The sequence below is a fragment of the Ambystoma mexicanum genome, chromosome 7q (genome assembly GCF_040938575.1).
Source record: "Ambystoma mexicanum isolate Mex_15411 chromosome 7q, UKY_AmexF1_1, whole genome shotgun sequence".
Classification (NCBI taxonomy): Eukaryota; Metazoa; Chordata; class Amphibia; order Caudata; family Ambystomatidae; genus Ambystoma; species Ambystoma mexicanum.
Genome location: NC_090941.1, coordinates 900,666,302 through 900,693,194, shown reverse-complemented (window position 1 = coordinate 900,693,194; position 26,893 = coordinate 900,666,302). Strand labels below are relative to the sequence as shown.

Here is a 26,893-nt window from a genome sequence, read left to right as displayed (position 1 = left end):
GTACCTGCAAAATAAAAAGACAGTTAGAGCGCATAGTGAAGCAGGCAACAAGCGCTTACTTACGTGCTTCCAGGCGCTTCTATTCATCACACGGGCTCCATCTTCAACTCACTTCAGCCCGTCATCCGCCATCGCCGGAACCCTGCAAAACAAGAGACATCATTACTAAAGACTTTAAAGACATTTGAATGACTCGAAACTTACCGTTCGTGCAGTAAACGACGGACAGCAGTCCTCTGAAGTCAAGAGGCCTGCGCTACCTATCCAGTGAAGAAACTGGTTACAGCACCCTGCCCCGAGGCAGATGGAGAGCTCGGCATTCACTTACCTAAGGTGAGAGCGTTAACCTTTGGGGGTCTACAGAAGAGGAGAAGAGGAAAGAGATAGGGACACCCCAATAACCCCAGTTCATTAACCCCATATTTTCTATCTGCAGACATCTTACTCTACACGTCAGGCATACAGTGCACAGAGGTCCAGCCCAAAGAGCCAACCGGGTGCTACACATCACCTTTGAAGATACGGTAGTCGCCCAGTCAAGACCGGCGCCTCTGCGAGAATCAGGTGAGCGTTACAGCCGCGTAGATGTGGGGGGTGAGCAGCGACCAAGTTACTTCACAGTTGCAAGCCCCCCTGTGGGATTCCAGGCCTGCTGCGACTCCGTAGGTTTGCTGCTTTATAGTCTTTATATGCAGTTCTTATGTTCCACTTAGTTCGAATAATAATGTCTTGCTTCTTTCCTTTTAGGTATGGAAAGGTATTTTGGAGTTGTCATGCAGTTTGAAGATGAGCATGGGCCGGTAGGCGAAAGCGCGGTGTGCGCGATGCTGTCCGGTGAATAATGCCTGATGGGCGGCGCTGTTTCGCTTTTTATATTACTAACCTGTGTCTTTTCTCTCCTTGCAGGTTGCGATGTTCCTCGCCGAGCGCCGTAATGTTCCAGCAATGATACTGACCAGGAGATGACTACCCAGCTAAGAATTGTGTGGCTTTCTTCATTCGGGAGGAAACGTGAGTAAACGCTTACTAATTCTGCCTTTCTTTCTCCTCTTTCCAGGTTATGGTATTCCAGGATGCATGCAGTGCCGGATGATGGAGTTCGTACCTTCAGGTGAGTGGAACTGAAGTCGGCGATGGATTGAAGACAGGATACTGTTCCAGGTAAGTTTCGTAGTGTTCTTTCTCTCTCTGCAGGTCCTTGGTTTCAGGTAAGCTGGCATCAATGAACTGGACACGGTGAGCGTTACTTGTAACTGAGCTATGTGTGTGCCTCCATGTTGGCTGAACCCCCCCAAGTTAAATAGTCCCAAGTAAATAGTCCCATTCTAATGTTGGTCTTCATGATGGTCATGAGCCTGGCGCAAAAGGCGCCAGGACTGACTCCAAGAGAGTCTTGGATGAGGTTTTAAGGCCTTTGACCTGGCTCTAACTGGAAGGCTGACTTGCCAGTGAGGGCCAGGGGCAAGGGTCATGACACATACAGTATATGGCACTTCAGATTTTTTTAAAAGCATGATATGAAGGCACCAGCACAAAAAACTGTTTGAAAATGAAATTGTTTGTAAATTACTATAGCTTCCTTGGTTTTCTGTGAAATCTTCTTCCTCTTCTTTACTGTAACGACTGCACCAGCAAGCTGGTCCACCGACTCAGTTCCATGTGCCTCCTCTTCTATATCCAGATCTTGTATACATCCCTAGAAAAGAGTATCCATTAAAAATAAGTAATTCGTATTTGATATCAAATTATTCCATTGCACACATGGCTTACAGAGATACCCTTGTACACCGTGCACGTCACTTAGTCAAAGTATACATGTCAAATTTCACCTGATTGATGGCTAGTTTACTCGATGAAAGATGACTGTGCGAAATCCACTGATTGAAATGTTGCACTGAAGCAATTTGCAAAAGATGCTTGTTTATAACAATGTCAATGTCTAATGTTACTAGATCTAGCACCAACTTTCTTTCATTCAAGGGAACTGTCAGTAAGCATACCTCTGGCTCTGTATCAGCTACGAAGGAAGATGTCATTGTAGTACCAGCATCACCCTGTAAAACAGTACTTGTTTCAGTATGGATGAAAAAAAGTGAAATTGAACACACACAATGTGATGCAGACAATGGTACACATCAATAAAAACCCATAAATTAAACATTATGTAAACAAATGACAGGCTACGTAAATTTGATCATATTATCTCAAATACCATGCATAAAACATTTCCAGAACTGAATAGCTAAATAATACTACCTGATGCGTGCTCGAAGTTGTTGTTGACTCCAGGAAAGACATGGATGCAGAATCTTGCTCCTTCATATTTATTGCATTGTCATGAAGTTGTAAAGGGAAAATTAGATTTGATTTAGAAATGCTAACCTAAAAAATGGACATGTTAAGCAACCAATTGAGAAAAGATTATGCTTATTTCCAAGGGCACTATAGCATAGTTATCTGTGCCCAAAAATCGTTTTCTATGATGGTCCAAAAACCAAGGACAGATGTTTAGCAAAATGGGGTTTAGTTATAAAGCAATACAATCTTGTAAATATGAAAAATATTATAAGGGACAATTACACCTGAAATGTTACTCACCGGACGGAGAGTGTCAAAAGACAGGATGCCTGGATTTCTCAGGGACTTGCTTGAAGGAGCCTGGTTGGGGCCTCCAACCAAGCCTCCTCTCTGCGAGAGAAAGAAAGACCGTTTCTGCGATATGACCCTCTGTAGTACTGTATTACTAACAGAGAGACTGATCACATAAAAGAGCGGGGAGAACTGCACTGCCACGGAACCAGCTGTAAAGAAAGGAATAGTGGTGAGTCGTCAAGGATTTAGAGCACTTTCCTAATTATTAATAATCTACTACAATTACCTTTAAGTCTCTCCCCACTATCCTATACTGATCAAACAGGAACTGGACCACAGCCACCCCCTAGGAACAGAGATCAGAATCAGATAATAAACCCTTTAAAGAACTGGAGATAAGTAGGATGGTGTTTTTCTCTTACCACTGTTGGAGCATAAGAATGACGAAAATCCAAGAGTAAACAACGAAAGTATAAAATAAAAAAAAGGGAATGTTAGTAGGGTAGCTTTTGCCCAGGCGACACGAGGAGCACACTAGGGACGGGATGGTGCACTTCAGCAGAGCGTCCCAATGTGCACTGAAAGGTAGGAAGTCCAGGTAATGAAGAGGAATAAACAGGACAAAGGATTGCTGAAAGCAATCAGCTCGAGGGGTTGATGCTTGTAATCCAAGAACAGTTCAGGGTCGTGGTGCAGGGTTTAGAATACAGGAACCAATGAGTTGAGAATCAAAAAATCCAAAGGCAGTCCGTACAATGAGCAGGGTCTGGTACACACGGAGCAAAAATGGGACAGAATCGAATCCAAAAGCAGTCCGTACGTGAAAGGCAGGGTTTGGTACACACGAAGCAAAGTTGAACAGAATCGAATCCAAAAGCAGTCCATACGTGAAAGGCAGGGTTTGGTACACACGAAGCAAAGTTGAACAGAATTGAATCCAAAAGCAGTCCGTACGTGAAAGGCAGGGTTTGGTACACAAAAGTAACTTTGAAAAGGAAGTTGACACGGAGGTCAAAATAGCGCCGGTAGCAGCTACAAACAGAAGCAGCGTTCACTGAGCTGCCATTCACTATATCAGGAAGGAGGAGTGACCCGGCGAAAACGAGGCTCAGGTGTCTGCCTACACAGGACTACACCTAGTGTCTAGGGATCATGGGAGCTGTAGTCCGCAAAGGTGAACCAAGTCTTTTCCTCCAGGAAAACAGCCAGCGGTTCAGGAATGGAGCCGCGACATTCCTTATGCCGCGGTGAAGTGCAATGCGACGCCTGCAAAACCTGGGTTTGTCTTTATTATGTGAAGACACGGACACGGGAGCCCCCCTAAATGCAGGCCGTAGTGTAACATAAAACACCAATCCGTCCATGTAGTTACCTGTTCAGTACCCCAAGGCCTACAGCTAAATCAGGAACCGTGACTCACCTGAGGCAGCGTGTGCATGAATAGAGTCGGAATTGCATTTGGAAGCAATTTATGAGACTTTCTGAGTCGATGCTTCTTTGTGTACCTTGATGCTGTATTATAGGATAACTTTCATACACAATTCATTGATGTGACGCATATCGTAACATGTTACTCGTCCCTTGAATGTACTATCGTGCATCAAAAGGAAACATGCTTATAGACACAGTCCGCGAAGGATGCAATTCGATCCCAATTGACACTGATGACAATTGCTATATATCGATAACATAACAAATTAAACTGAAGTCAGTGGAAATGAGATGAATGAACATTACACTACTGGGTACGTTCGTTCAAAATAGATAGAAATGTAAATATCAAGGAGATATGATTAGGTGACCTGCCCTTACCTTGACCCTCAAACAGTTAGATTCAGCAAGCGGGGTAGTTAGCAGCAGGAGAACAGGAAGATGTTCACAGGTAGCACGATGACGAGCTGACTCACAGATGTCACAGAAGTTCTCAGATAGCACGTTCACGAGTTGACTTGCAGTGCTCAAAGATGTTCTCATGATAAATATCAAGTGGTTAAAAAGAATTAGAAAAGTGTGTGTGTATGTGAATGAATGACATGTATATGGCATGGTCTTATGTGAACTGCAGGGGCGCGGCCTGCTTCAAGGGGCGCCTGCCTGGAAACACAGGGTCTGGGCAGGCCACTGCGTGTAAGATACCTTTGAAGTGTACATGGTGTTTGGCACCTTGGCCGTTCCCGCCGCTGCCAGTCCCCATTGGGAGGGCACATCCACAGGTGCTAACAGTCATTGATTCTGGAGGCGTGGATGGAGGGGCCTGAGGCGTGCAGACAAGGCCCGGAACACTGCTGAATGGAGACACACTTATGTGGTTTGCAGGGGCACGACCTGCTTCAAGGGGAGCCTGCCTCGAGACCCTGGGTCTGAAGAGGGCATGTGAACAATGACCCCAGCCCTTAAGATACCATTGAAGTGTACATGGTGTTTGGCACCTTGGCCGTTCCCACCGCTGCCAGCCCCCTTTGGCAGCGCACACCCACTGGTGCCAACTGCCTTTGATAATGATAATAGAGGGGGGATGGATGGGCATGAGGAGTGCAGACAAGGTCCGGAACACTGCTGAATGGAGACACACTTGATTCACTGAAAAATTGAAACAGCCATTGATAAAAGTTCTGTTGTGTTTATTTTGATGCTGATTTTGATGGCACAAATGTACTAAACATTAAAAACTTCTGGTTGCAGCACAGTGTGGGAAAATCCCCTGTACTGACCGCTGTGTCTGGGGAAAGTTTCTCTGATGGAACCAACGACACAGGCGGGTATTACTCGTCAAACGCGGTGTCCAAGCCTCCCATGAAGCCACCATGTAAACGAACGATAGGCCACCAGCCAGTACCACCTGTGAAAGAGAAAGATACAAACTGTTTTTAAATGAACAAGATAAGTGTAGTAAACCTGAAAATGCAATCTTGTATCCAATGGCATCGTTGCCAGTACAAATGTTACTTAGACACTGTACAATATTGAACGACTATGCATTCCATTAAATTTGGGACACAAAGAAATATTGCTTCATGGTTGTACATGGAATAAACATAAGGAGACCACTATGATTTCCCCAAATTGCGAGTGATGTATAGAATTGAAAGACTACATTCGTTTGGCATTGATAGATCAAAGTTACAACAATATAGGAGACAACCATGAAATGGTGACATCACAACTAGAGTACACTTACTTGTTACTTGGATTGCGAGGGCGAACTGTTGCTCGAAGTTTGTGCATAAACACCATCATGATCCTCAACACGGGCCGTGTGAGGCAGGATGCCCTGAAGTCTGGCAGTTCGGTAAGCATTGCGGCCGTGTCCTGCCTTCCGATATGTAGGACAAGCATCCAGAGTTTTATCGGCAGCAGCAGCTCTCCTCCTCGGTTGGCATTACTGCACACCGATTGCAGGTATACCAGGTGGAAACGTCGTCCATCCGACTAGGCTCAGGCTCTTGATCTGTTGAATCGTCCTCCCAACTTTCGTCCGAAGCCCCATCGTTTCTGCATCTTTCTCTTTTGAGTAATTTCACCTCGGAATACTGCGGCTTGTACTGGTAGGGCTGCATTGTTGCCATTATGGGGCAAAATAAAAATGGATAGTAATGGTACAAGTATCTGTTCGCTTGGGCTACGAGCAATGAAGGTAGCTGAACAGAGCACAGAAACGAGGCACAGAATACTCAAAAAAAGACAGTGAAACGATTGAAAAAGCAAATCTGATGTTGTCTGATGAGAAGCGGTCTGTTTATACTTATTGAGGAAAGAGGCGTCCTGCCATTTCCATGGAAACACGTCATTAGCTGGAGCGCAGAGAATTTTGACATGAGACGTGCGTTAGCATTGTGAAATGGGTGGTACGCGTCTAGTGATCTCAGCCTCAGGGGTGGGGGATATGATTTAGTGCCGCCAGGGCAGTCCACCTTGGGTGATGCGGCAATGGATAAGATTATCACAAGATGGCCGCGCCCTGCTGCCTGATTTTGCATGTGTAAAAAAAGAGGAAAACTACGGAAAAGTGCATAGAAAATGTTTGTACAATCGATCAACGTATGCTTAAAAACATGCCCGAACCCTCGGAATAAAAATATTTTTGAGCGCACTATTCCTTTAAAGACAAGGAAGCGAGCATTACTTTCCCGCCCTAGACACATGGGAGAGTTGATGTTAATGTTTAATAATGCATTCATGATGGATTTCTCCCATAATAGTGTGTGTATTCGCCTCCCTAACATGCTCTTTATGTTCTTTCATTAAGAGATGATCAAAAGAACAGCTGAGCCAGATTATTGAGAAACACGAAGCGGTTGGAGGGAGAGGCCGCCAGTTTTATGGGGAGAATACGCAGGACAGTGCAGTGGAGGAAAAAGAGACAATGGGCCTCACTATAAGGTTGGCGGAACGGGTTTACTGGCACCGGTAAAGGTGCCCGTAAACCCGTTCCACCCTATTACGAGGTCTCCTCGCGGGACCCGCAATGGGCGCCTGCAAAAACCAGGCGTCCTTACCGGGTCCCGCGAGGGGACCTGGGAGCTAACAACTGGGCCCGTCATTAACGGGCCCGTTGTTAGCTCCATCCCCATCCCCATTGAGCCCTATGGGGGCTCGAATGGGAATGGGGATGGACAGGGTCCGGGTTCCTCGGATGGGGAATTACCGGGTCCGCCAAGGTTGCGATGGCCCGGTAATTCCTCATTCGAGGAACCCGGGCTCGGATTGCGGTATGGAGGCAGCCATGGCGCTAACAGCACCATGGCTACCTCCATACTCGTAATGAGGCCCAATGTTTCGACTAGTTCAGAGTTCAGTTCCAGTTGGAGTGCAGTTAGAGCATTAAAGAAGAGGATGAGAACAGGAAATGGAAGGGCTATGGCCACGTGGCCAGGACATTGGGACTACAGTTAGCCTGGAATAAAATGGAAATGTAGTTTTTGTTAAAAAACAAAATAGTGTTTCCCGTATGGGAAGTTACAGAAATGTTGTTTATTGTTGAAACTGCTGGAGACAGGAATAAATTGAAGAGGAAACATAACGCTCGCCTCCTTGTCTTTAACAGAATCAAGACTCCCTGTACTATTAGCAGGGGTAATCTTCATTACATTTAACTACTTGTGGGCAGCAGTGGTGTGGAGGGGGTATCCAGATCTGAACAGGGTCCTAGGATGCATGTGGTAGGCATAGGAGTGGCTTAGTTTAGCACTCCCGTTCTGTGCAAGGACAGGAGTGCTCAGAGCAGAGGCAGTGCCATGGCTGACGTAATACCCAGACTGAGGGCAGCTGTGAACAGGGATGTTGGGAGCGGGCTTGAGGCTCCCCCTTGTCACGGGCCCCCCACACACCACAGTGGCTGCGAAGTACATCGACGCTGTCAGAAAATCCTACCCTAATTACTTACTGAGCATGCGCAGACACACTACACCTGCTCAGTCGGCAGGGATAGGATTTTCTGACACCTAGCAAAAAATGACATGAAACCCTGGTTTGGGAATATGAGCTCTGTGTCCACGCCTAAATGTACATTAGGTCACTGTGTGGGTAAGCACCCAATAAAGCACCAGTCAAAACCTCACCGGATTAGTTCAGGTGCACCTGCTCGGTTCAATTCAGGGAATACTTAATGCACCCATCAGTTGCAACTACTAGACTTTAAGTGGTATTGTGGAATGTAGCATGAAAGCCCATTAAGATAGCTAGTTAGGTCTTGCAGTTGCTACTCCCTTCTTTGACTACACATTTGGGGAACCAAATAGTCATAGCCAGTGAAACCGAATCCCGCTCACAGTAGCATCAATAACTCGTACTTCGACTAAAGGATCGGTAACGCGATGACGATGAATCAAGAGGCTGTGGGTACGAATTACGTTTCATTATTTGTAGCGTGGAAGTCACGTGATGAAGCCAAGTTGCGAAGTCCTTTTCTCTAATGGGAAGTAATTGCTAGCGAAGCGGAATATGTCAGAGAGCGGCGCGACTCTGGCGGGAAATAGCGAGATGCCGGGCAAGAAGCAGAAGCTGAGCAGCGATGAGAACAGCAACCCCGAATTATCTGGGGACGATAATGTGAGTCCAAGCTGGACGTAGCTAGTTCCTTATGGAAGGACAAGAGTCCTTTTTTCTTCTTTTGGAATTCCATGTATTGGGGCTATTTCTGTTAAGTGGGGTCTTCTTCCGGTTCGCAGGGGAAGGGGGTCTGTCTATACCAGTCAAATACAATATGCTGTTTATAGTTTTTATTTATTTTTACACATAAGGGGATATATTGTCATTAAAGAAAAACTGTAGCCAACAAAAATAGTAAAATAGTATGTGTGTAATTTAGCTTTTTGTGCATGGAATGTTGCAGAGCCCTCTTGTCTTTTAACTGGTGCATGACTTTTTACCGTACGTGTTTTTTTTAAGTATTGTTAATTTAACACGCTAAATAGAATATTAGCCAAGCACCTCAGCGCGATAGCTTTCTATGGTTGTGTTAATTATGCACGGCTACTGAATGTGAAATGAGATGCTAGTCGCAGACTCCTCTTGCTTGTTTTTATGTTGAGAAGGTGGTACTTCTTTTTTTAGGTGAGCGGTCAGTAATCCGCAGCAGCTGCCACATGAGAGAAATGTGTATACCCCCTTTTGTCTGATTTAGTTCCTACGTCACCCGATAATTGCGTGTGGGGGGAGGCGGGGCTTGAAAGAACTTGCCACCTGTCTGTTTTACCCACAGACTAGGATTCCATCTCGCTTTGCATTTCCTCTACAATATACCAAATCCGATCCATTCTGTCTTTTCCGCTTTTTCTTTGCCTGTCCCTTGTAAATCATTGCAAAATAAACGGCTATTGGCAAAGCCAGTAATTCTGACTTTTATAGGTGATTGTGTCTCACATATTATAGGCATCAATGCAATAACTACTTGGACCCTACAGCTCCAGTAACTACTTAAGTAAACACAAATCTACAATGAGTTATTTTGCAGACGTAAAACGTTAGCAATATGCAGCCTTGGAACTCGTTAATAGTAGGTGCTTGCGGTCCTAATCTGTTGTCTGACATAATAAAGCTTAAATTCCTGATGTTTACTCTTTTGTTGTTGTTTGTATCCCGTTTATTAAAGCACAAGACTATAAATTCCAAACCATTTTCTTCCCAAAAAATTACCAAGCCATACATTCGTTTTAAAAAATGTAAACAGTTTGCTAGTTAAAATTGTATTGATTGATTAGCAATTTTATCACCAGAGAGAGACACAGTCAGCAACAATACAGCTTTCGTGTGTACCTCTGAAGTAACTCATTAGTGAGATGTGTCTGTGAAATTCTAAGGTTGGCTGCATGTATGGACACCCAAGTCTGATTAAAAAGGCTCTGAAAACAGTTTTCAGTGCAAGTCTACGTGCTGTAGGGCAGTGTCCCATGTGCTGTATGCTTTCTCCATCATTTGCTGTATGCAAAGAATTGCAGAAGTTTCATGACTCAAAAAGAAAGTCTGAGCTGGAGACTAAGTACATGTATGCTGTTAGATCAGGCCGGTAAATTGTCATGGTAACTGTCCTCAAGCCCGAGCCAGGTAGGCCCAAAGTCTGCTTTCCAACCCTCTGTGGTGCTGATATATTAAAACATTTTTATTTGTTAAGGGAAGAGAACCAGGCTCTGTGCAATTCATGCTCCCACCCCCCCACAAGAAGACATTACGCATGTACATGAATGGCAATACTATATCCAGGACCTAGAGGTGAGCAGGGGGGCTGGCTTGGGTACACTGGTACTCCGAGGCACTTGTTTTTTATTATAACCCGCTTAATACAAAGTTTGGTTTCTAAGCGCGGATCCTGGATTCAAACCTCTGTTGCTGTGCGTGATCTTGCTTCCAAGACCAGCACATTGCCCCTGTGCTATCCTCTGTCTCTGCATGGGGCAACGCGTCCAAGGACAAGATGAAGGCCAGACAAAAGCGCAGCAGGCCAACATTAAATGTAGGCGGCTACCTCTCCTAGGTCCCGATATATAATGCAATCCTAATCGCAGAGCAAAGTGACCTTGTGGGACTAATTGCAGTCGGCCTCATTACGAGGCATTGTAGTAACGGACTTACTGCTTCCTTGCAGCCGCATTACTGGTACTACAAGTGCAGCTGTGAAGTGGAGGATTTACTTCCAGCACAAAGCTTTACAGCTGAAAATCAGCACAATTACCACCGGCAGCAATGCTGCAGACATCCCCATGGACTTCAATTAATGGGGGCGAACACCGCCTACCACTGCTTGTAATTGAGTGTTAATTCCGCCAGACCAACTGGCGGTAACAGTAATTCAATTGTTATGTTATCTCGGTGGATTAACTGCTGAGATACCACCAAACTTGTAGTAGGTCTATACATGTGCAGACTAGATGAAACTATTGATTGCTGCTTTTGCATAAACATCTAGTTATCTTTGGGTATTCATTACATGAAAGGAATTGACAGACTAAGCAGAGTGGATGGCATAGCAGGGAGAGAACTGCACAGACCAGATGGAACATTATAGTTTGCGGACATCTCACTTTCAGGTATAAAGAAACTGGATGATGGCATGTAAAGGCGTTTGGGATAACCTCATGCGTCAGTACCAGTTGCAGAGATGTATGCAACCCGAAGGTCACAGACCTAGGTTTTCCACCAAAAGCATTTGGCTGTGTGATTTTATTGACATGTGAACACTTCAATATGTACTTGCTTCACCTTCACCGGCAAAATGAAATATAGTTGCCAATGAGAGATATACTAATCTAAACTTTATTTAAATCTACACAAAGCAGTGTTTTACAGTAGAAATACTGTAATTATGCATTGTGTAACAACTTGAATTTTTAGGAATGGAATCTATGGACTTAACACCTTGGGGGTAGCAAATTGCTGTGTGACGCTGCTTATTTTATGCCCTGATTATGAATGATGATTAAAACCTTAACCAATGCAATAGATACCCAAGTAAGCTGGTTGCTCGTTAGCCTGGTCCAGAATCGGTAACTGAACAAGCTCTCCACATTTGCTATGAATTTCTCAAAGTTTAATGGTATCAGGTTAATGTTTCTTCATAATTTTAAACCTAGAGGGATAACAAACTGTACGCACAGAAATGATAATTCCTGTTAAATATATCCATACAATGTCATGTAGTGTTTTGTTCCATACCCAAACCATTATAAGATGAATTACTGTATCTGCCCCCAAAATTGATTATGCTCTGTAAGGCTACCGCTGCATAGTGATGTTGGCATCATTAGCTGGAGATAATAGCCAGACCATATTTATGGCCCCCAATTCCAGCTAAAATAATTTAAAAATTGACATTCAAAAGACCCGAAGATTAAGCCCCGCCATCGGCTTTAAATTTAACATGACTGCAGCAAGTACATTTAATATGAAGGAAATAATGTACCCATATTTATTCAGGAATATCTACAAAGCAGCAGTGCAAGTGTTTAATTCCCTGATAAGGAGTTAGGGCTCAAACATGTGAGCAATCTTATGAAATAAATATTTGATTGTTTCTGAATATACAATTATTATTTATTTTTTTTAAATTATTTTTTCAGGTTTTATTTGCTTTTACTGATCTAGGGCAGCGATTCCAATTTTGGAGAGCTAGTACCTACTTACTAGCTTTGGAATCCAAAATTGGCTGTAAAGTTACGCCAACATTGGGGTGGAGTGTCTCATGTGGTGAGGGACAGCAGCACCTAAAGCTCACATACTATATAGTGCGTCAGGATCTCGCACAGCAGATGTATTCCTCCCCCAGCTTAACATTGTTCTTCATAATTCACAATGGACTTGTTAAAAATGTGATAGATATATATTAGACGGCCCGCAGTAGTGGCCTTGTAGTTATGGTTAAGTTGCTAAATTCATAGGAAGAGCACCTTTTCAGCGGCTTATAATTTCGCTCCCCCTGGACGAATCCTCGCCCAACTTTGCAAAAAAAAAGTATATGGCCGGCTCTGAATTCTTTCCCCAAGTTGGGTGAGGTGTTGTGCGGGCCGCAGGCACAGTTATGGGGGGGGGTCCCCACATTTTTTTCTTCTCCCTAGACTGAATGGGGAAAATCATTGCACACCGCTACAACCCGAACGGCTGGACGGATTTTCACCAAATTTGCAGCAGGTGCTGGGGCCTTGGGTCAGAAAGCGTGCTTTTGTGTGTTAGTGTCACGGCTCGCTCCCGTTCCCGCCACTTGGGGGCATGTTTTGGGGTTTCTTCCCTACTGGACATTTCCTCCGAACCTTATGCTACAGTGTCCTGATGAATCGGGAGCGCTAAAACCTTATTTCCCAAATTACTTCCCTTCCGGATCCATTCCAGGTTTTTGGCAGCCAGCATGCTACTGCTACTATAATCAAATGACTATGCTTCCCAGAATGCCTGGCTCACTGCCTCACCTCCTCCCTTGCAGGACAAGGCTGGGTGGAGGATAGGCAACACCTGTGGCTGCAGGTGCAGCAGGCGACACGCCTGAGGGGTGTGCTCGTTAAGCAGCTTTAAAAGCCTCAGTCTGCTTCAGTCCAGCGCTGGTCATTGTTGCAGCGTTCCTGTCGTGACTGGTCCCTTGTTCCTGGTTCCTAGTTTTTGTGCCCAGTTCTAGTTAGTGTTTCTTGTTCCTTGTCCTGGAATTCGAATTTGTATGCCTAATTGATTTCTGCCTTTAGGAAATCCCTTTCTCCCTTTCTCTGTCTGCAGGCAGCCTTTCTCTGAGCTTTCCTTTTGCTGTAGCCCAATTGCCTGTGTTCACTGTTTCCTAGAAATTGCCCTTTGCTACTGAAAGACTTGTTGCATTAATCTTTCCTTTACAGGTTTAGTTTCCTGCCTTTTCACCTTGGATGGGTGGGAAAGTTTCCCTTTTGAAATCGTTTTCACTGCTCCTGATCCTTGCCTTCTATTGGGATCCATGCCATGTTTTCCTTTACACTTTTACATTTATTTCCTATTTTATTATTGGGTATGGGAAGCTGTTGTAACTAGCCCCTGTGTGATTATCTTTTGTTTTCCACACTGTACTATTCCTTCTTGCCTCTTGACTTGGGTTTAGGTATTTAGTCATCCTCACTCTTTGCCTTTACTGCCTTCTGGGTTCTTGTTTGATTTACAGGGTTGTGGGTTAGTACTGACTTCTGAGCGGTCTTTCCGGTCCTCGTGAATACGGACATCCAAGTGGTCTTTCCGGTCTTCGTGAGTTCTGGCATTCATGTGGTCATTCCGGTCCTTGTGAGTACTGTTTCCAAATTCCTTATCCAGTACCGTCTAGAGTGTCAGCTTACAGATTCTGTCCCTGCTTGCCCTCTACGTGGGCTTAGCGCTGTCAGTATCTGTAATAGCATAGTGGGTAAGGAGTTTGCCGACTTTCCTTTCAGTCATAAGGAGGTTCTAAGTGCTTACCCTACATTCCTTTTCTTATAGTGGTATACACAAGTCTTGGGTATTGAATGCACGTTGTTATATTCAAGGTTGTTTACTGTGTATTTTGTGCACATTTCCCCTGCCATATCCATCGCCTTCTTCCTTTCCTGACAGAATGACCAGCCATTGTTCCCGTTCGAACATGGCCAGATTACGAAGGAAAGGCAGCAAGGCCTCTAACAAGTCTATACAGAAAGCTTCCCTTACAATTACCCGTGAAAATCGAATCTCTGCTCCTGACTTAAATGAACTCCTTGACACGAATGGGTATTTACGTGCAAAGTATTTTTCCCACTGGGTGGCCCATCGTACATTGCCTGATCCTAGCTCTGTCTTTAATTCTGATCCAGAGTCTATGTCCGCACAAGCCTTAGCAGTGGAAAACACACTGCAAGAATTTATACACACAAGTACCTCTGTTATTGAACCCCATGACTCCGGTTGTGCTTTACCTCAGATTGAACAGTTTCATGATTCAAGCATGAAGAATGGAGGGGTTCCTTGCATATCTTCTGTTTTCTGCCCTCAGTCTACAGCTTACTCCTCTGCACAGATTCTTACTGTGGTCACTAATGCCAAGGGGTCTGATGCCAATAGTCTGCTTAAAAGAAACACAGACCATGTCGGTAAGAGAGAGTATAGATCACAAGACCTGCAAGCAGTAGATGACAATATACAATCAATGCACTTCCAGATGGCTAGTGCTGGATCCAGCCCTGATGCCACCATGCCTTCCCCTGTGCCTACTGATAGGGATGTACAGTTAATGCGGGACATGCTAAAAACAGAATTTGAGGAGTTAAAACAAGAATACATTTCCTTAAAAGAGGAGAATAAGATGTTAGTCTTTTCTGAATACACCTCCAACTTTATCCGTTGATGAAGTGAATACTGTTCAGTTCCTGAGTGCGGAGACTTTTGTAAATCATGATACTTGTCAATATGTAAGATCTATTGGGAGTGAAAGTCTTTTTTCAAGCACAGCGCTTATTCAGGGCACAGGTTCTGACAACTGTCCTACCGTTTGTCAGGAATTGCTGTTAGTTGAAGATTCACAAGCCACTCCTTTACCTGAAGCTTCCTGTGTAGCAGTTTGTCATAACTCTGAGCTTGAACACATACATGCTTCTGATTTCCAAACACAATCCACAATGGTGGCATACACAGAATCTGTCACAACTGTAGGCTTAGGTTCTGCCCTTGATCTAGCTGCTGAGACTGAAGTAGACATTCAAGCTGATGTGGAAAACGATGCTGCCTCTGTGTTCGCTCTTCCTTCTGCCAATTTCGGTCACTACGAGCAGTCAAAGACAGTGCAGAATTCATGTTTTGATGGACTCATTCCACAGATTACTGAACCAAAAACCCGGCAGGCGATCCCTGAACTGTTGATTGTTAATCAGCCACTTTCAGAAGCTAAGACAGAGGAATGGTCAATTGACGAAATCCTGATTAACAGAGACTTTACTATGGTGATTCCTCTGGTTGATTTTGACTTCTACAAAGGAAGAGACTCTGTGTCATCCACTAAGGAGAGGGACGGCAGGGGTACAGCTCAGACTTTGGTTACTGGTGCCAAGGGGTCAACTGCCTTAAAGGGGCTTTCCATTTCTGAACCACAAGTGTGTCTGCCGACTTCTGGGACTTCAGACTGTCCTCCTACTACCATTGACTCTTCAATAATCCTGTCCACAGCTCTGCAGTCATCGTTGGCACACGTATCTTCGATCAATAAAGGAGTGCTATGTCTGCCAGTCACCCAAGAGCCTTCACCATGTACGCAGTCAGAGCCAAAGACCTTGACAAGTTTGTCTTCAGCTAACAAGACGGCTCCAGCTTGCATGCCCTCAGCCTCGGAATTTCCTTTGGCATGTTTGTCTTCGGTTACAGTGACTCATTCAGCAGATTATCCTTCAGCCATGGAGCCTCCGGTAGTACATTCTAGGTGCATGTCTTCGGTCCCAGAGCCTACTGCTAGTTTGGCTTCAGTTCATGAGAGACCTGTGTCCTGCTCAGCCTCGCTGCCAATATCGGAGGTGTACCTGTCTACACTGTCAGATCCTGCTGCATATTCCTCTGCTCCAGAGATTCCTCCTGAATCCCAACCATTTACTGATGAACGTTCATCTTGCCCTTCTTATGCTTCAGGGGGATCACCAGAATGTCTGCCTTGTACACAAAACAATTCTCCCAACTACTTGACTGTAGCATCAGCGCCTCCCGAATATGCAACATCTGAGCCTGAGACTTCTGCCAGCTCTCTCTTCAGAAACATCAAGCCGGCTCACGACTCGGGAGGGCCTTACATGCGAGGCCGCTGGACTTGCCTGGAGTATTACGAGAGAGAAACGGATGCCATCCACCACGGCCCAGTCACCGAACGAGTAGCCGACCAGGATAGCGGGCTGGACGGTCCGCGTTTGGAGTCCGGTTTGGATCAACCGCTTGACAACCCTTTTGTTGCCGGATCCCACATGAGTCTGAGGGAAGGGACGGGCACGGCCCTCCAGCTGCAGCGCCAGTTGGGTACTAGTAGCCAAAGGAGGGGAATGTCTGCTGCAGTTCAAGATGTGCCTGTTTTTGCTCCCGCTGCTAGTATGCCTGATGTTCCGAGTACTGTGTCTAACACTCCTATCAGTATGCCAAACGTTCCTGCGGTTGTATCCCACGTGCAACAAGGTGGCTACTTGACTGGCTACATGACTGTCAATGGGAGTGCCAGCCTCGTACAACCCATTGGATCTCCAGATCTCCAAGGCAAGGAACTTATGCAGGCGAATCTTTGTCACTTTCAACCACAAACCTTTACCCAGATGGATGACAGAGTATCCGAACCTCTACCTCAGCCGCCACCTTCCTCTTCCGAACATAAACATTTCCTGAAACCTACTGTTTCCTCACCTCCTGTGTGTCCACTCTCGGCAGTGAGGCTAACAGAACTTCTACCATTGTCTAAGGCATGTAGCACCAGCCTGCCTCTCTCCTCAAGGATGTATGCATATCCTCTTCCAGTGACTAAGCTTCCTGGACCTTCCAACTCTGCTTCGGGTCCTGCAAGTCCTTCATGCCTTTCTTCGACCCATGAGTCTCTTCCTCACCGAAAACCCACCTATGGCTCTTATAGACTGCGGCCTGCTTCTATTCATTCCAGCCCTTCTGCTTCTGCCCGTGGGTCATCGTTTCCGTCAGTGCCACGCCTGAAGACAAAGCGCTCCTGTCATGGAAAGAAGATGTTTTGTGCGAGTAACGGCCGCCTGGAGTCGGCTGTGGAAGGGGGTATAGTGTCACGGCTCGCTCCCTTCGCTCCCGTTCCCGCCACTTGGGGGCATGTTTTGGGGTTTCTTCCCTACTGGACATTTCCTCCGAACCTTATGCTACAGTGTCCTGATGAATCGGGAGCGCTAAAACCTTATTTCCCAAATTACTTCCCTTCCGGATCCATTCCAGGTTTTTGGCAGCCAGCATGCTACTGCTACTATAATCAAATGACTATGCTTCCCAGAATGCCTGGCTCACTGCCTCACCTCCTCCCTTGCAGGACAAGGCTGGGTGGAGGATAGGCAACACCTGTGGCTGCAGGTGCAGCAGGCGACACGCCTGAGGGGTGTGCTCGTTAAGCAGCTTTAAAAGCCTCAGTCTGCTTCAGTCCAGCGCTGGTCATTGTTGCAGCGTTCCTGTCGTGACTGGTCCCTTGTTCCTGGTTCCTAGTTTTTGTGCCCAGTTCTAGTTAGTGTTTCTTGTTCCTTGTCCTGGAATTCGAATTTGTATGCCTAATTGATTTCTGCCTTTTGGAAATCCCTTACTCCCTTTCTCTGTCTGCAGGCAGCCTTTCTCTGAGCTTTCCTTTTGCTGTAGCCCAATCGCCTGTGTTCACTGTTTCCTAGAAATTGCCCTTTGCTACTGAAAGACTTGTTGCATTAATCTTTCCTTTACAGGTTTAGTTTCCTGCCTTTTCACCTTGGATGGGTGGGAAAGTTTCCCTTTTGAAATCGTTTTCACTGCTCCTGATCCTTGCCTTCTATTGGGATCCATGCCATGTTTTCCTTTACACTTTTACATTTATTTCCTATTTTATTATTAGGTATGGGAAGCTGTTGTAACTAGCCCCTGTGTGATTATCTTTTGTTTTCCACACTGTACTATTCCTTCTTGCCTCTTGACTTGGGTTTAGGTATTTAGTCATCCTCACTCTTTGCCTTTACTGCCTTCTGGGTTCTTGTTTGATTTACAGGGTTGTGGGTTAGTACTGACTTCTGAGTGGTCTTTCCGGTCCTCGTGAATACGGACATCCAAGTGGTCTTTCCGGTCTTCGTGAGTACTGGCATTCATGTGGTCATTCCGGTCCTTGTGAGTACTGTTTCCAAATTCCTTATCCAGTACCGTCTAGAGTGTCAGCTTACAGATTCTGTCCCTGCTTGCCCTCTACGTGGGCTTAGCGCTGTCAGTATCTGTAATAGCATAGTGGGTAAGGAGTTTGCCGACTTTCCTTTCAGTCATAAGGAGGTTCTAAGTGCTTACCCTACATTCCTTTTCTTATAGTGGTATACACAAGTCTTGGGTATTGAATGCACGTTGTTATATTCAAGGTTGTTTACTGTGTATTTTGTGCACATTTCCCCTGCCATATCCATCGCCTTCTTCCTTTCCTGACAGTTAGGTGGAAATCGGACCAGTACTCTTTTTGCAAAACACTGAAATGTACGTCCCAAAAAATTATTGATATCTGGGTCCGCTCTGCGGACCCAGTTCGCTCGTGGACCGAAGTCTGATTGCCCTGTGGGACGCTGTGATGTCGGCAGCCGGTGGTTGGCTGGAGGGAAGCGTGCTGTGCGTGAAGTGTTTGGGAAACGCTGCCATGCTCTATCGGAGGATAGTGGCGCGCTGAAAGGCGTTGGAAAACATGGTTTGCAGGATGGCCTGGGTGAAATAGGGCCAAGCTAAGATATTGGCAAGGTTTTCTGCTGTAGCACACGGCTGCCGGTGGTTACATTGACTTAGTGCGTCTGTGTTGTTTTGAGGCAGTGGATTTGTGGCGAAAATGTTTGCTTGCTTGTCTAACTTGGCGTGTTGTGGGTAAGGCTTAGCCTTTTTACTGCATGGGCATACCATGTAGAAAAAACCTAGGGCTTGTATTGCTTCCATGCATGGGAGTGCAGTGAGGCACTTAGCGGGTAGGTATGCGGCCAAGTCTGGGCACACCGTTGCTGCTAGGGAAGCCATAATGACATGGAGAAATGGAAGGCTTGTGTGGCTGCACACTGTTGCGATGTGGAGCATTCCCGCAGCTGCTGACATACCCTGCATTGGTGGTTGGGTGCACAGGGGACTTATGTTGGTCAGTGTAGGCAGACTGTATAGGGGATGGGGAGTGCATTGGAGATAATGAGAATATTGGCAGTCAGTGTACTATGATGTGCCTGCAAAGGCCCTACTGCCTTGTGTGCATGGCTACGGCCCTTGGCCGTAACACTGTGGGCACTGGTTGGAATTAGGTGTGAGAATGTTGCCTTGTTTGGGTCTGTTAGTGTAGCTATACGTATTTGTCGGTAGGAAAGCACTGTGCAAAATGTTACCATGCATGCCTCCTCCGCCTCTGTACAGAAGAGCCTAGGGCTTGGGCACAGCCTTCCATTAGGGAGGGCAGTCGGACATTGGCACATGTAAGGAATTTGTACGCAGGTACTCACATATACTTTGTTGGTGGGCAGCTGTGGAGGCGACTATCCTTTTTTGGGTGAGTGCAGGGAAACTCCATTGCGGATGGGGAGTGCATTGGAGAGGAAATTTGTAGCCGGAGTGCTATGTTGTATTGTGCCTGCAAAACCCATACTGGCTTGTGTGCATGGCTGGGGCCCTTGGACACAACAGGGTGGGCACTGGTTGGAAGTGGGTGGGCACTGGTTGGAAATAAGTAACCGAAAGTTGCCTTGCTTGGGTTCATTACTGTACTCATATGTACTTGTGGACAGAAAAGGTAGATGGTCACATCTTTCCATGCTGACCACTGGTTGGAAGTAAGATGGTGACTGTATCGTTGCGTGAGTTTTAGTGTACCCATTCGTACTGGTAGTCGGGAAGGGTACGTGGCCATATGGTACCATGCATGCCTCTATTGCATTTTACTGGGTGTGTTGAAGGCGTAGGCTATTGGGTGCATGGGTAGAGGCCATAGGCCTCCGCCTATATTCCCAGGACCCTAGGCCTTGAGCACAGCCTTGGTGTAGAAAGGGCAGTCGGACATTGGCGCATGGAACTAATTTGTACGGAGGTACTCCATTTACTGTATCGGTGGGCAGTTGTAGAGGTCACTATAATTTCTTTGAGTGCAGGCAGACGCCATTGGGAATGGGGTGTGCACTGGAGACAATATGAGGATATTTGCAGTTGGAGTGCTATGTTGTGCCTGCAAAACCCCTAATGGCTTGTGTGCATGCATGACTTGGGCCCTTGGACATAACGAGGTGGCTACTAGTTGGAAGTAGGTTATAGAATGTTGCCTTGATTGGGGTTGTTACCGTACCAATCTCTACCTGTGGACAGCTAAAATAAGTGGTCACATGTTTCCATGAAGGGCTCCATTGCTTTGCAGTGGATGTGGCGAAGGAGTAGGCTTTGGTAATAAAACTGAAACGAAATGCTGCAATGTATGGGAGTATTGTGATATTGGTATGTGGATGTACAAAGAGTAGCATAGGTGTTCGGCACAATACCTCAAATCCAATGTAGGCATGTATGGGAGGACTGTGATAAGGGTTTGTGAATTGCACACATAAGTAGAAAGAGTGCAATGGGGATGGGGAGTGAATTGGAGGTAATATGAGGGTATTTGCAGTTGATGTACGATGGTGTGTTGTACCTGTAAAGGTGTACTGGATTGTGTGCATGGCTAGGGCTATTGCATGTATCATTTTGGCTACTGGTTGGAAGTTGTTTGGAGTATGTGTACCCATATGTACTGGTAGTCAGGAAAGTTACGTGGCCACATGGTAGCATGCATGTCTGTATTGCATTTCAGTGGGTGTGTTGAAGGAGTAGGCTATTGGGTGTATGGGTGGAGGCCGTAGGCCTCCTCCTATGTACCCAAGAGTGTAGGGCTTGGGCACAGCCTTCCATTAGGGAGGGCAGTCTGACATTAGCACATGGAAGGAATTTGTACGCAGGTACGTGCATATACTGTATCGCTGGGTATTTGTAGAGGCGACTATCATTTTTTTGGTGAGTGCAGGCAGACTCCATGGGGGCTGGAGAGTGCATTGGAGACAATATGATGATATTTGCAGTGGAAGTACTATGTTGTATTGTGCTTGCAAAACCCATACTGGCTTGTGTGCATGGCTGGGGCCCTTGGACATAACAGGGTGGGCACTGGTTAGAAGTAGGTAACAGAAAGTGGCCTTGATTCAGTTAATAACTGAATCGATAGGTACGTGTGGATAGAAAAGGTAAGTGGTGACATGTTTCCATGCATGGGTCTGTTGCTTTGCAGTGTATGTGGCGAAGGAGTAGCCTGTTGCTAACAAAACGGCAATGCAATGCTGCTATGTATGATTGTGATATTTGTATGTGGATTGCCGACATATGTACAGAGTACTTTTACTTTGCCTTAGGTGATTTGCATACGTTATTATAAGCATACCTTGTGCCATGCAGTACACTTGTACATATGTACATGTCGTAAGGTTCCCTCCTTTGCAGAATCACTGTGGAGGACGTGGTCCAGTTGGTAAAGGAGCATGGGTGAGATAAGACCATTTGTGTTAGGAGTGGTGTGGATGTGAACAGAGCTTCGCTTCAGGGAGTGTAGTAAGTAAGTGGGACATGAAAGGATCGTTACACTGCGTAACGTTTGCGACATGGCCCATGTACACAGATACTAACATATAAAGAGTTGTGGGGTAGGTGTGCAGACAACCTTCAGAGGCTATTGGGAGTGGGGCGGGTATTGCAGATGATATAGGGATTTTTATAATCGATGTACCATGTTGTGTTGGGAGAGGCAAGCGCCTACTGCCGTGTATGGATGGCTACGGGCGTTTGAAGTAACAATAGGGACATTGTTTGGAAGTAGGTTTCAGAATGTTGCCTTCTTTGGATCAGTTCTTGGACTGATATGTAACTGCAGCGTATACGGTTGGAAATATGTATGTGTCCTATGGGTGCTCACTGTGACAGCATGGTTGTGGAGGACATTTTGCAGTTGGCACACCAGTAGAGGTGGCGTGAAGTGACTGCACTTGAATATGGTGAATGTCATTGGCCTTTTTCCAGTCACATCCTGAGATGCCCCAATTGATGTACAGTATGGTATACCTCTTGTAATGCCCTGTACTTTGTCAAGGGTTTTGACCCATGTTGAATTATTAGACGGGGTAGATGTGGGGATGAGCTGTCGCCGCCCATCATTCTATCCCAGAACAAAACTAAATCAAGAGACTGGGTGGATGTGGGGATGAGCTGTCGCTGCCCATCATTCCATCCCAGAACCAGGAAAACCGCGCGCGGTTACCAAAATGGTTGTCTAACCTGCCACCCACCAGTGCCAGCATGATGGACCGGAAGCGCCAGGGGTGAAAGGTGGTATCAAAGGAAAAATAACAGTGTTGTTAGACCAAAAGCGCCTTAAAATCACCTTTGTTTTCCTGAATGCAAGTTCAAATTGCCCATTTCAAACATTGCGAGATATCCAAAAATCTCACTGGACACCAGCAGACATGTGGCAGAATGAATTCTTGCGTGCATACTAAATCTGGAAAGATGAAGAGCCCAAAACAATGTTTATAACAAAACTGGCTGAGCTGTGGATGTCAGCAGCTTAATTGAAATTGGATTTAAAACTACTAAAATCAAAATGTTTAAATTAAATGAGTGACCTACTTTTGAGTGTCACATAGTTTGCAACTGTTAAATGTCATGGTTTTGAACTTAGAATCAGCATTCTAGCTGCATGTGTAAAAATTGTAAGTTTGATTTAAACTGGGAACAAACAGGATGTGATGCTGGAAATGCATCTGAGGGACAGGGCCTCTGAATCCTTGTCCTTTTTCTGTTTTTACCGTGTGTTCTGTTATGTTTTCTGCCCCGGAGTCCGTGTGGGACTCCTGGCAGTGCAGCTCTCTTTTGGTTTGGTGAACAGACCCATGGGATACCCTTATGGCACCCATGGGTAGGGGTACAACCCTGTGCCCCTAGTGTATGTTTTTGGGCACCTGTGGGTGGCCCACAGAGCAGGGTATGGGCTGGTGGCAGCTCCATGCTGAACTCGACAGGTGCTCTGGGTTTCCTCCATTTTGGGATGCCCAGGCCCTGCCATTGGTATCAGTTGATTCCTGATAGAAACAAGATGGCCCCTGTGGCCTCTTGCTTTCTATTGCCTGTTGTCTTGTTTTTCCCAAAGTCCTGGGAAGCCCTGACTCTGTCCCTTCCCCCTGACTGGCTGTTGGGTGGAAGTTCCATATATGGTATTGTTGTGAAGGCCCAGCTAGACTGGCTGGAGCCTTCCCAGTGTCTGTATGTTGTGGGTACCTCCTGTGGGTGGGACCTGGGTGAATGGAGTGTGTGACCAATATACACTCCTTGTTGTGGTTGTCTGGTTTCTGGCATGTGAGACAAAGACTGAGACAGCCCTGCCCGAAACTGGCCTGAATGCAGTGTGTAGTGTTGAATGGCTGGGTACTTGTTCCAATCCACATTTCTTGTTGTGAGTGTCTGGAAGGGAGGAGTGTGGCCTGAATGCACCGTGTGCCTGATTGGCTGACTGACTGCATGAATGCCCTGCAGTGTGATTGGCTGCTGTGTGTGTGCCAGCAGTGTGGATGAGAGAGAGGATAGTATATCTGGGGACCTCTCACCACTGGAAGTTGTTCAGTTCAGTTCAGTTCAGTTCAGTTCTGAAGGAACCATTGGTTGAGAAGCAACCATTGGGTTCAGAAGTTCAGAAGTGTCCAGAAGCTGAGTCTCCACTCAAGAGTAACTGGAACTGCTGATCCTCGACGTCCAGCTGGAAGACGAAGACTTGCTGTGGCATTTGTTTCGACCGATCCGAAGGCTGTCTAAATTCGTCGAGGACTGACCCAAGAGAGGACCTGGTAAGGCGCCCTCTTCCCGTGCTCCGAGGGACCATCGAGCACCGCTCCATCTTCGCCGAAGCGCCCTGGAAGACAGGTCCTCGAAAGGCTGTCGACCCGAGACGGGACCGCCGAGGAGATCGAAGTGAAGCACCCGGACATCGACGTCGTCGAAGTCCATTGCCGTCGACCAGGGTTCGCAGGTTTGTGGAACTGCTGGAGGCCCGTCGAAGTTGTTGCCCAGCCGTGGGAACCACTTGAAGCCGTGCCGCCGACGACCGGAGCCGTCCGCTCCATTGCCTAAGAACATTCAATTGAAGGACTCTCTCGACCGCATCGTCGACCGCTTATCCTGCCGGAGAAAGTCGAGGACGACCAACGCGCCGAGGAGAAACCTGCCGGTGGGTTTCCCGCCACCCGACGACCTCAAAGACTCGGACGACTCGACGCCCTTGCTGGGCTCCCGTCTCTACAATCTTTGCGGTCCAGAACTATTGTCATCGAGGTGCCCCGCACACCTCCGCCTTGCAGGACGCCGACGCCCCGACGCCGACGAGCACCGCTCGGACGAAGCTGCCGCCTCTTCGACATCGTTCTGCCTCGTTTGTCGACGGACGTTCGACGCCCCGTGCCTCCCGCTTGAAAGGGAAGGCATTCAAGAAGGGCCGTCGATTCCCCGTCGCCGAACAGCGAGTCCCTCGACGTTAGTCGACTCCACCAGGTACATTGGGGGGTAAAAACATTATAGAGGAAAATAAGACTTACAGAGCAATATATGGACTGGGCTGGTGCTATATCTTTCTTTACAGGTTGCCCAGGTGGGGGGGATCTCCACACAGAACTGTGCCTAGTGGTAGGGGTCAGTATTCTGCCTATTGCTCAACCATTTTATTTTCTCTCTTCTCTCTATTGCTGGTTTCACTCTATTGGTCTGTGTGACATTGTACAGTATTGTTCATGCACTTCAATGAGATCTAGGGTGGTACCACTTTAGGATTGTAAATATTTGTCATTGTAGATTTTGCCAGAGTACAAAGTGAGTTATCGTGATGAATGTACATAACCGTAACAATTGATTATATAAAGACTGTGTTCTAACCAATACAGAGTGTGGATATTCCTTTGTGGGGGCTTGGGGATACACTGTACTTAAGAACCAGCCTGCATCACCTCCTGAGAAGCTAGGCCTTGATTGCTCGACCATTGCTACCGAATAGAGAATCTTGGCTGGGGTCTCCTGTGCCTCTCCTCCGCCATATAGGGAGTGGGAGTACAGACACCCCCCACCGGTCGTTGAGATCCGTTCTCTCACACAGGACATTTAGCTGAAGCTTGGCTTAAAGAAATTGAATTCTGCCTGACAACTACCCCCGACAGGAGTTGAACTGGCTCAACAACTCTTCCCAGGCCTGGCTGCATCCTGCTGCCCCCACCAAAAGGAGATCACACCTCTCTGATTGAATTAAGGGAGGGGTACCTGCAGACTGCAGGAAATTGAACAAAGCCCTGTCCTGGCTCAGGCAAATGTTATATTGGGGGGAGGTCGTAAAATGGCTTCCTCTTGGAAGGAAATGGGAGGGGCAGTGCCTCTGCTAGCAAGTTGATCTTGGGGGAAGTGGACAAACCAGAAATTCCACCATGTGCTTGGGGGAAACCACACCCCTTTGCCCCAGAGCATAATTTTAAAAAAGATGGATAATTCATAGTAGGGACTTGTCAAAATTATATAAGTAATAGCATTATTCTTGTGATTTTTTCTGTGCACGTTTTAAGAGGTGTTAGGACCCTGTGGTGTATTCTGGGGGGTTGCTAGCGGAAAATAGGGTCTTACTCCAAATGTCTGCATTTCAAAAAATCTGACACTTCATCAATTAATGTCCATACTCCTTGCGCACATTTGTGTAATTTTTGGTAAATGTCCGATATTGGTAAACCGACCAAAAAGAGCAAAATGTTGTCATTTCTGAATCCCAGCTCGCAGGAACATGGGGCTTGAACAGAGACCTGTCTTCATCTGTAATATGTACATGTAATGTCAACCACTTGTGTATCTGGGAAATATGCATTTGAATCAAATATAGATTTGTGGGCAAAGTGACCAGGGGAGGATCCTCCTCCTCATGATGACAATCCATTTCCTTCCCCCAATCATGGGAGAGGGGAGAATTGGGGCCAGTGACAAGTAGAGAGGGGCAGGCTCAGTTATGCCACGCACACACCCACTTTCTAAACACATAAAAGCAGACAGTGCAGGACAGGTAGGGACATTCACTTTCCACTTTCTTGCGGGACGCTTTGCAGGGAGACTTCAGACTTCACATCCAGAGATCCAAACTTCAAATCCATCAATCTCCAGAACCTGTAGCAGAAATTAACTCCAGAATTTGTAGCAGAGAGGCCTGAATCCACAAGCTGAATCCTCTTGAGCAGGCCGCAAAGCCAACCAAACTATTCAACAGCCGGGCGAGCTGTTTGAATTTTTTTTGCCAAGAACTGTTGCAAGAACCTGTAGCAGTATCCAGAAAGCAGTGCTGTATCCGGAACCAGAGAGAACCACAAACCAGACCGTTGTGAACAGAACCGGTGCTTGACAGACCCAGAGAGCAGAGCTGACCCAGATAGCCGGGACTTCAGAACCACCCGCCGGAAGTCCCGTCCAACCTGACCAGACCTTGACGGCTTATTTCAAAAATATAGTGCGAGTAATCACTGTTCCAAAACCAATCTCTTAGTTTAAAATAATCGAATCCAAACTATTTTACAAACTATTTTAGCCTATTAGAACTGCCTCCTAGAATCGTGTCATTCTGTCATCTTTAAAGCTGAAA

The 26,893-nt window shown here is 46.3% G+C and overlaps 1 protein-coding gene across 1 annotated transcript in view; it reads left to right on the top strand.

Annotated features, from left to right (window-relative positions):
* The first annotated feature begins 8,340 nt into the window (after positions 1-8,340).
* Positions 8,341-26,893, top strand: part of EED (embryonic ectoderm development) — a 677,001-nt gene continuing 658,448 nt past the window's right edge. The window contains exon 1 of the mRNA XM_069639744.1: positions 8,341-8,640. Within this exon, the coding sequence (XP_069495845.1) occupies positions 8,533-8,640 (108 nt within the window). The 5' untranslated portion in view covers positions 8,341-8,532. The remainder of the gene's footprint in view (positions 8,641-26,893) is intronic.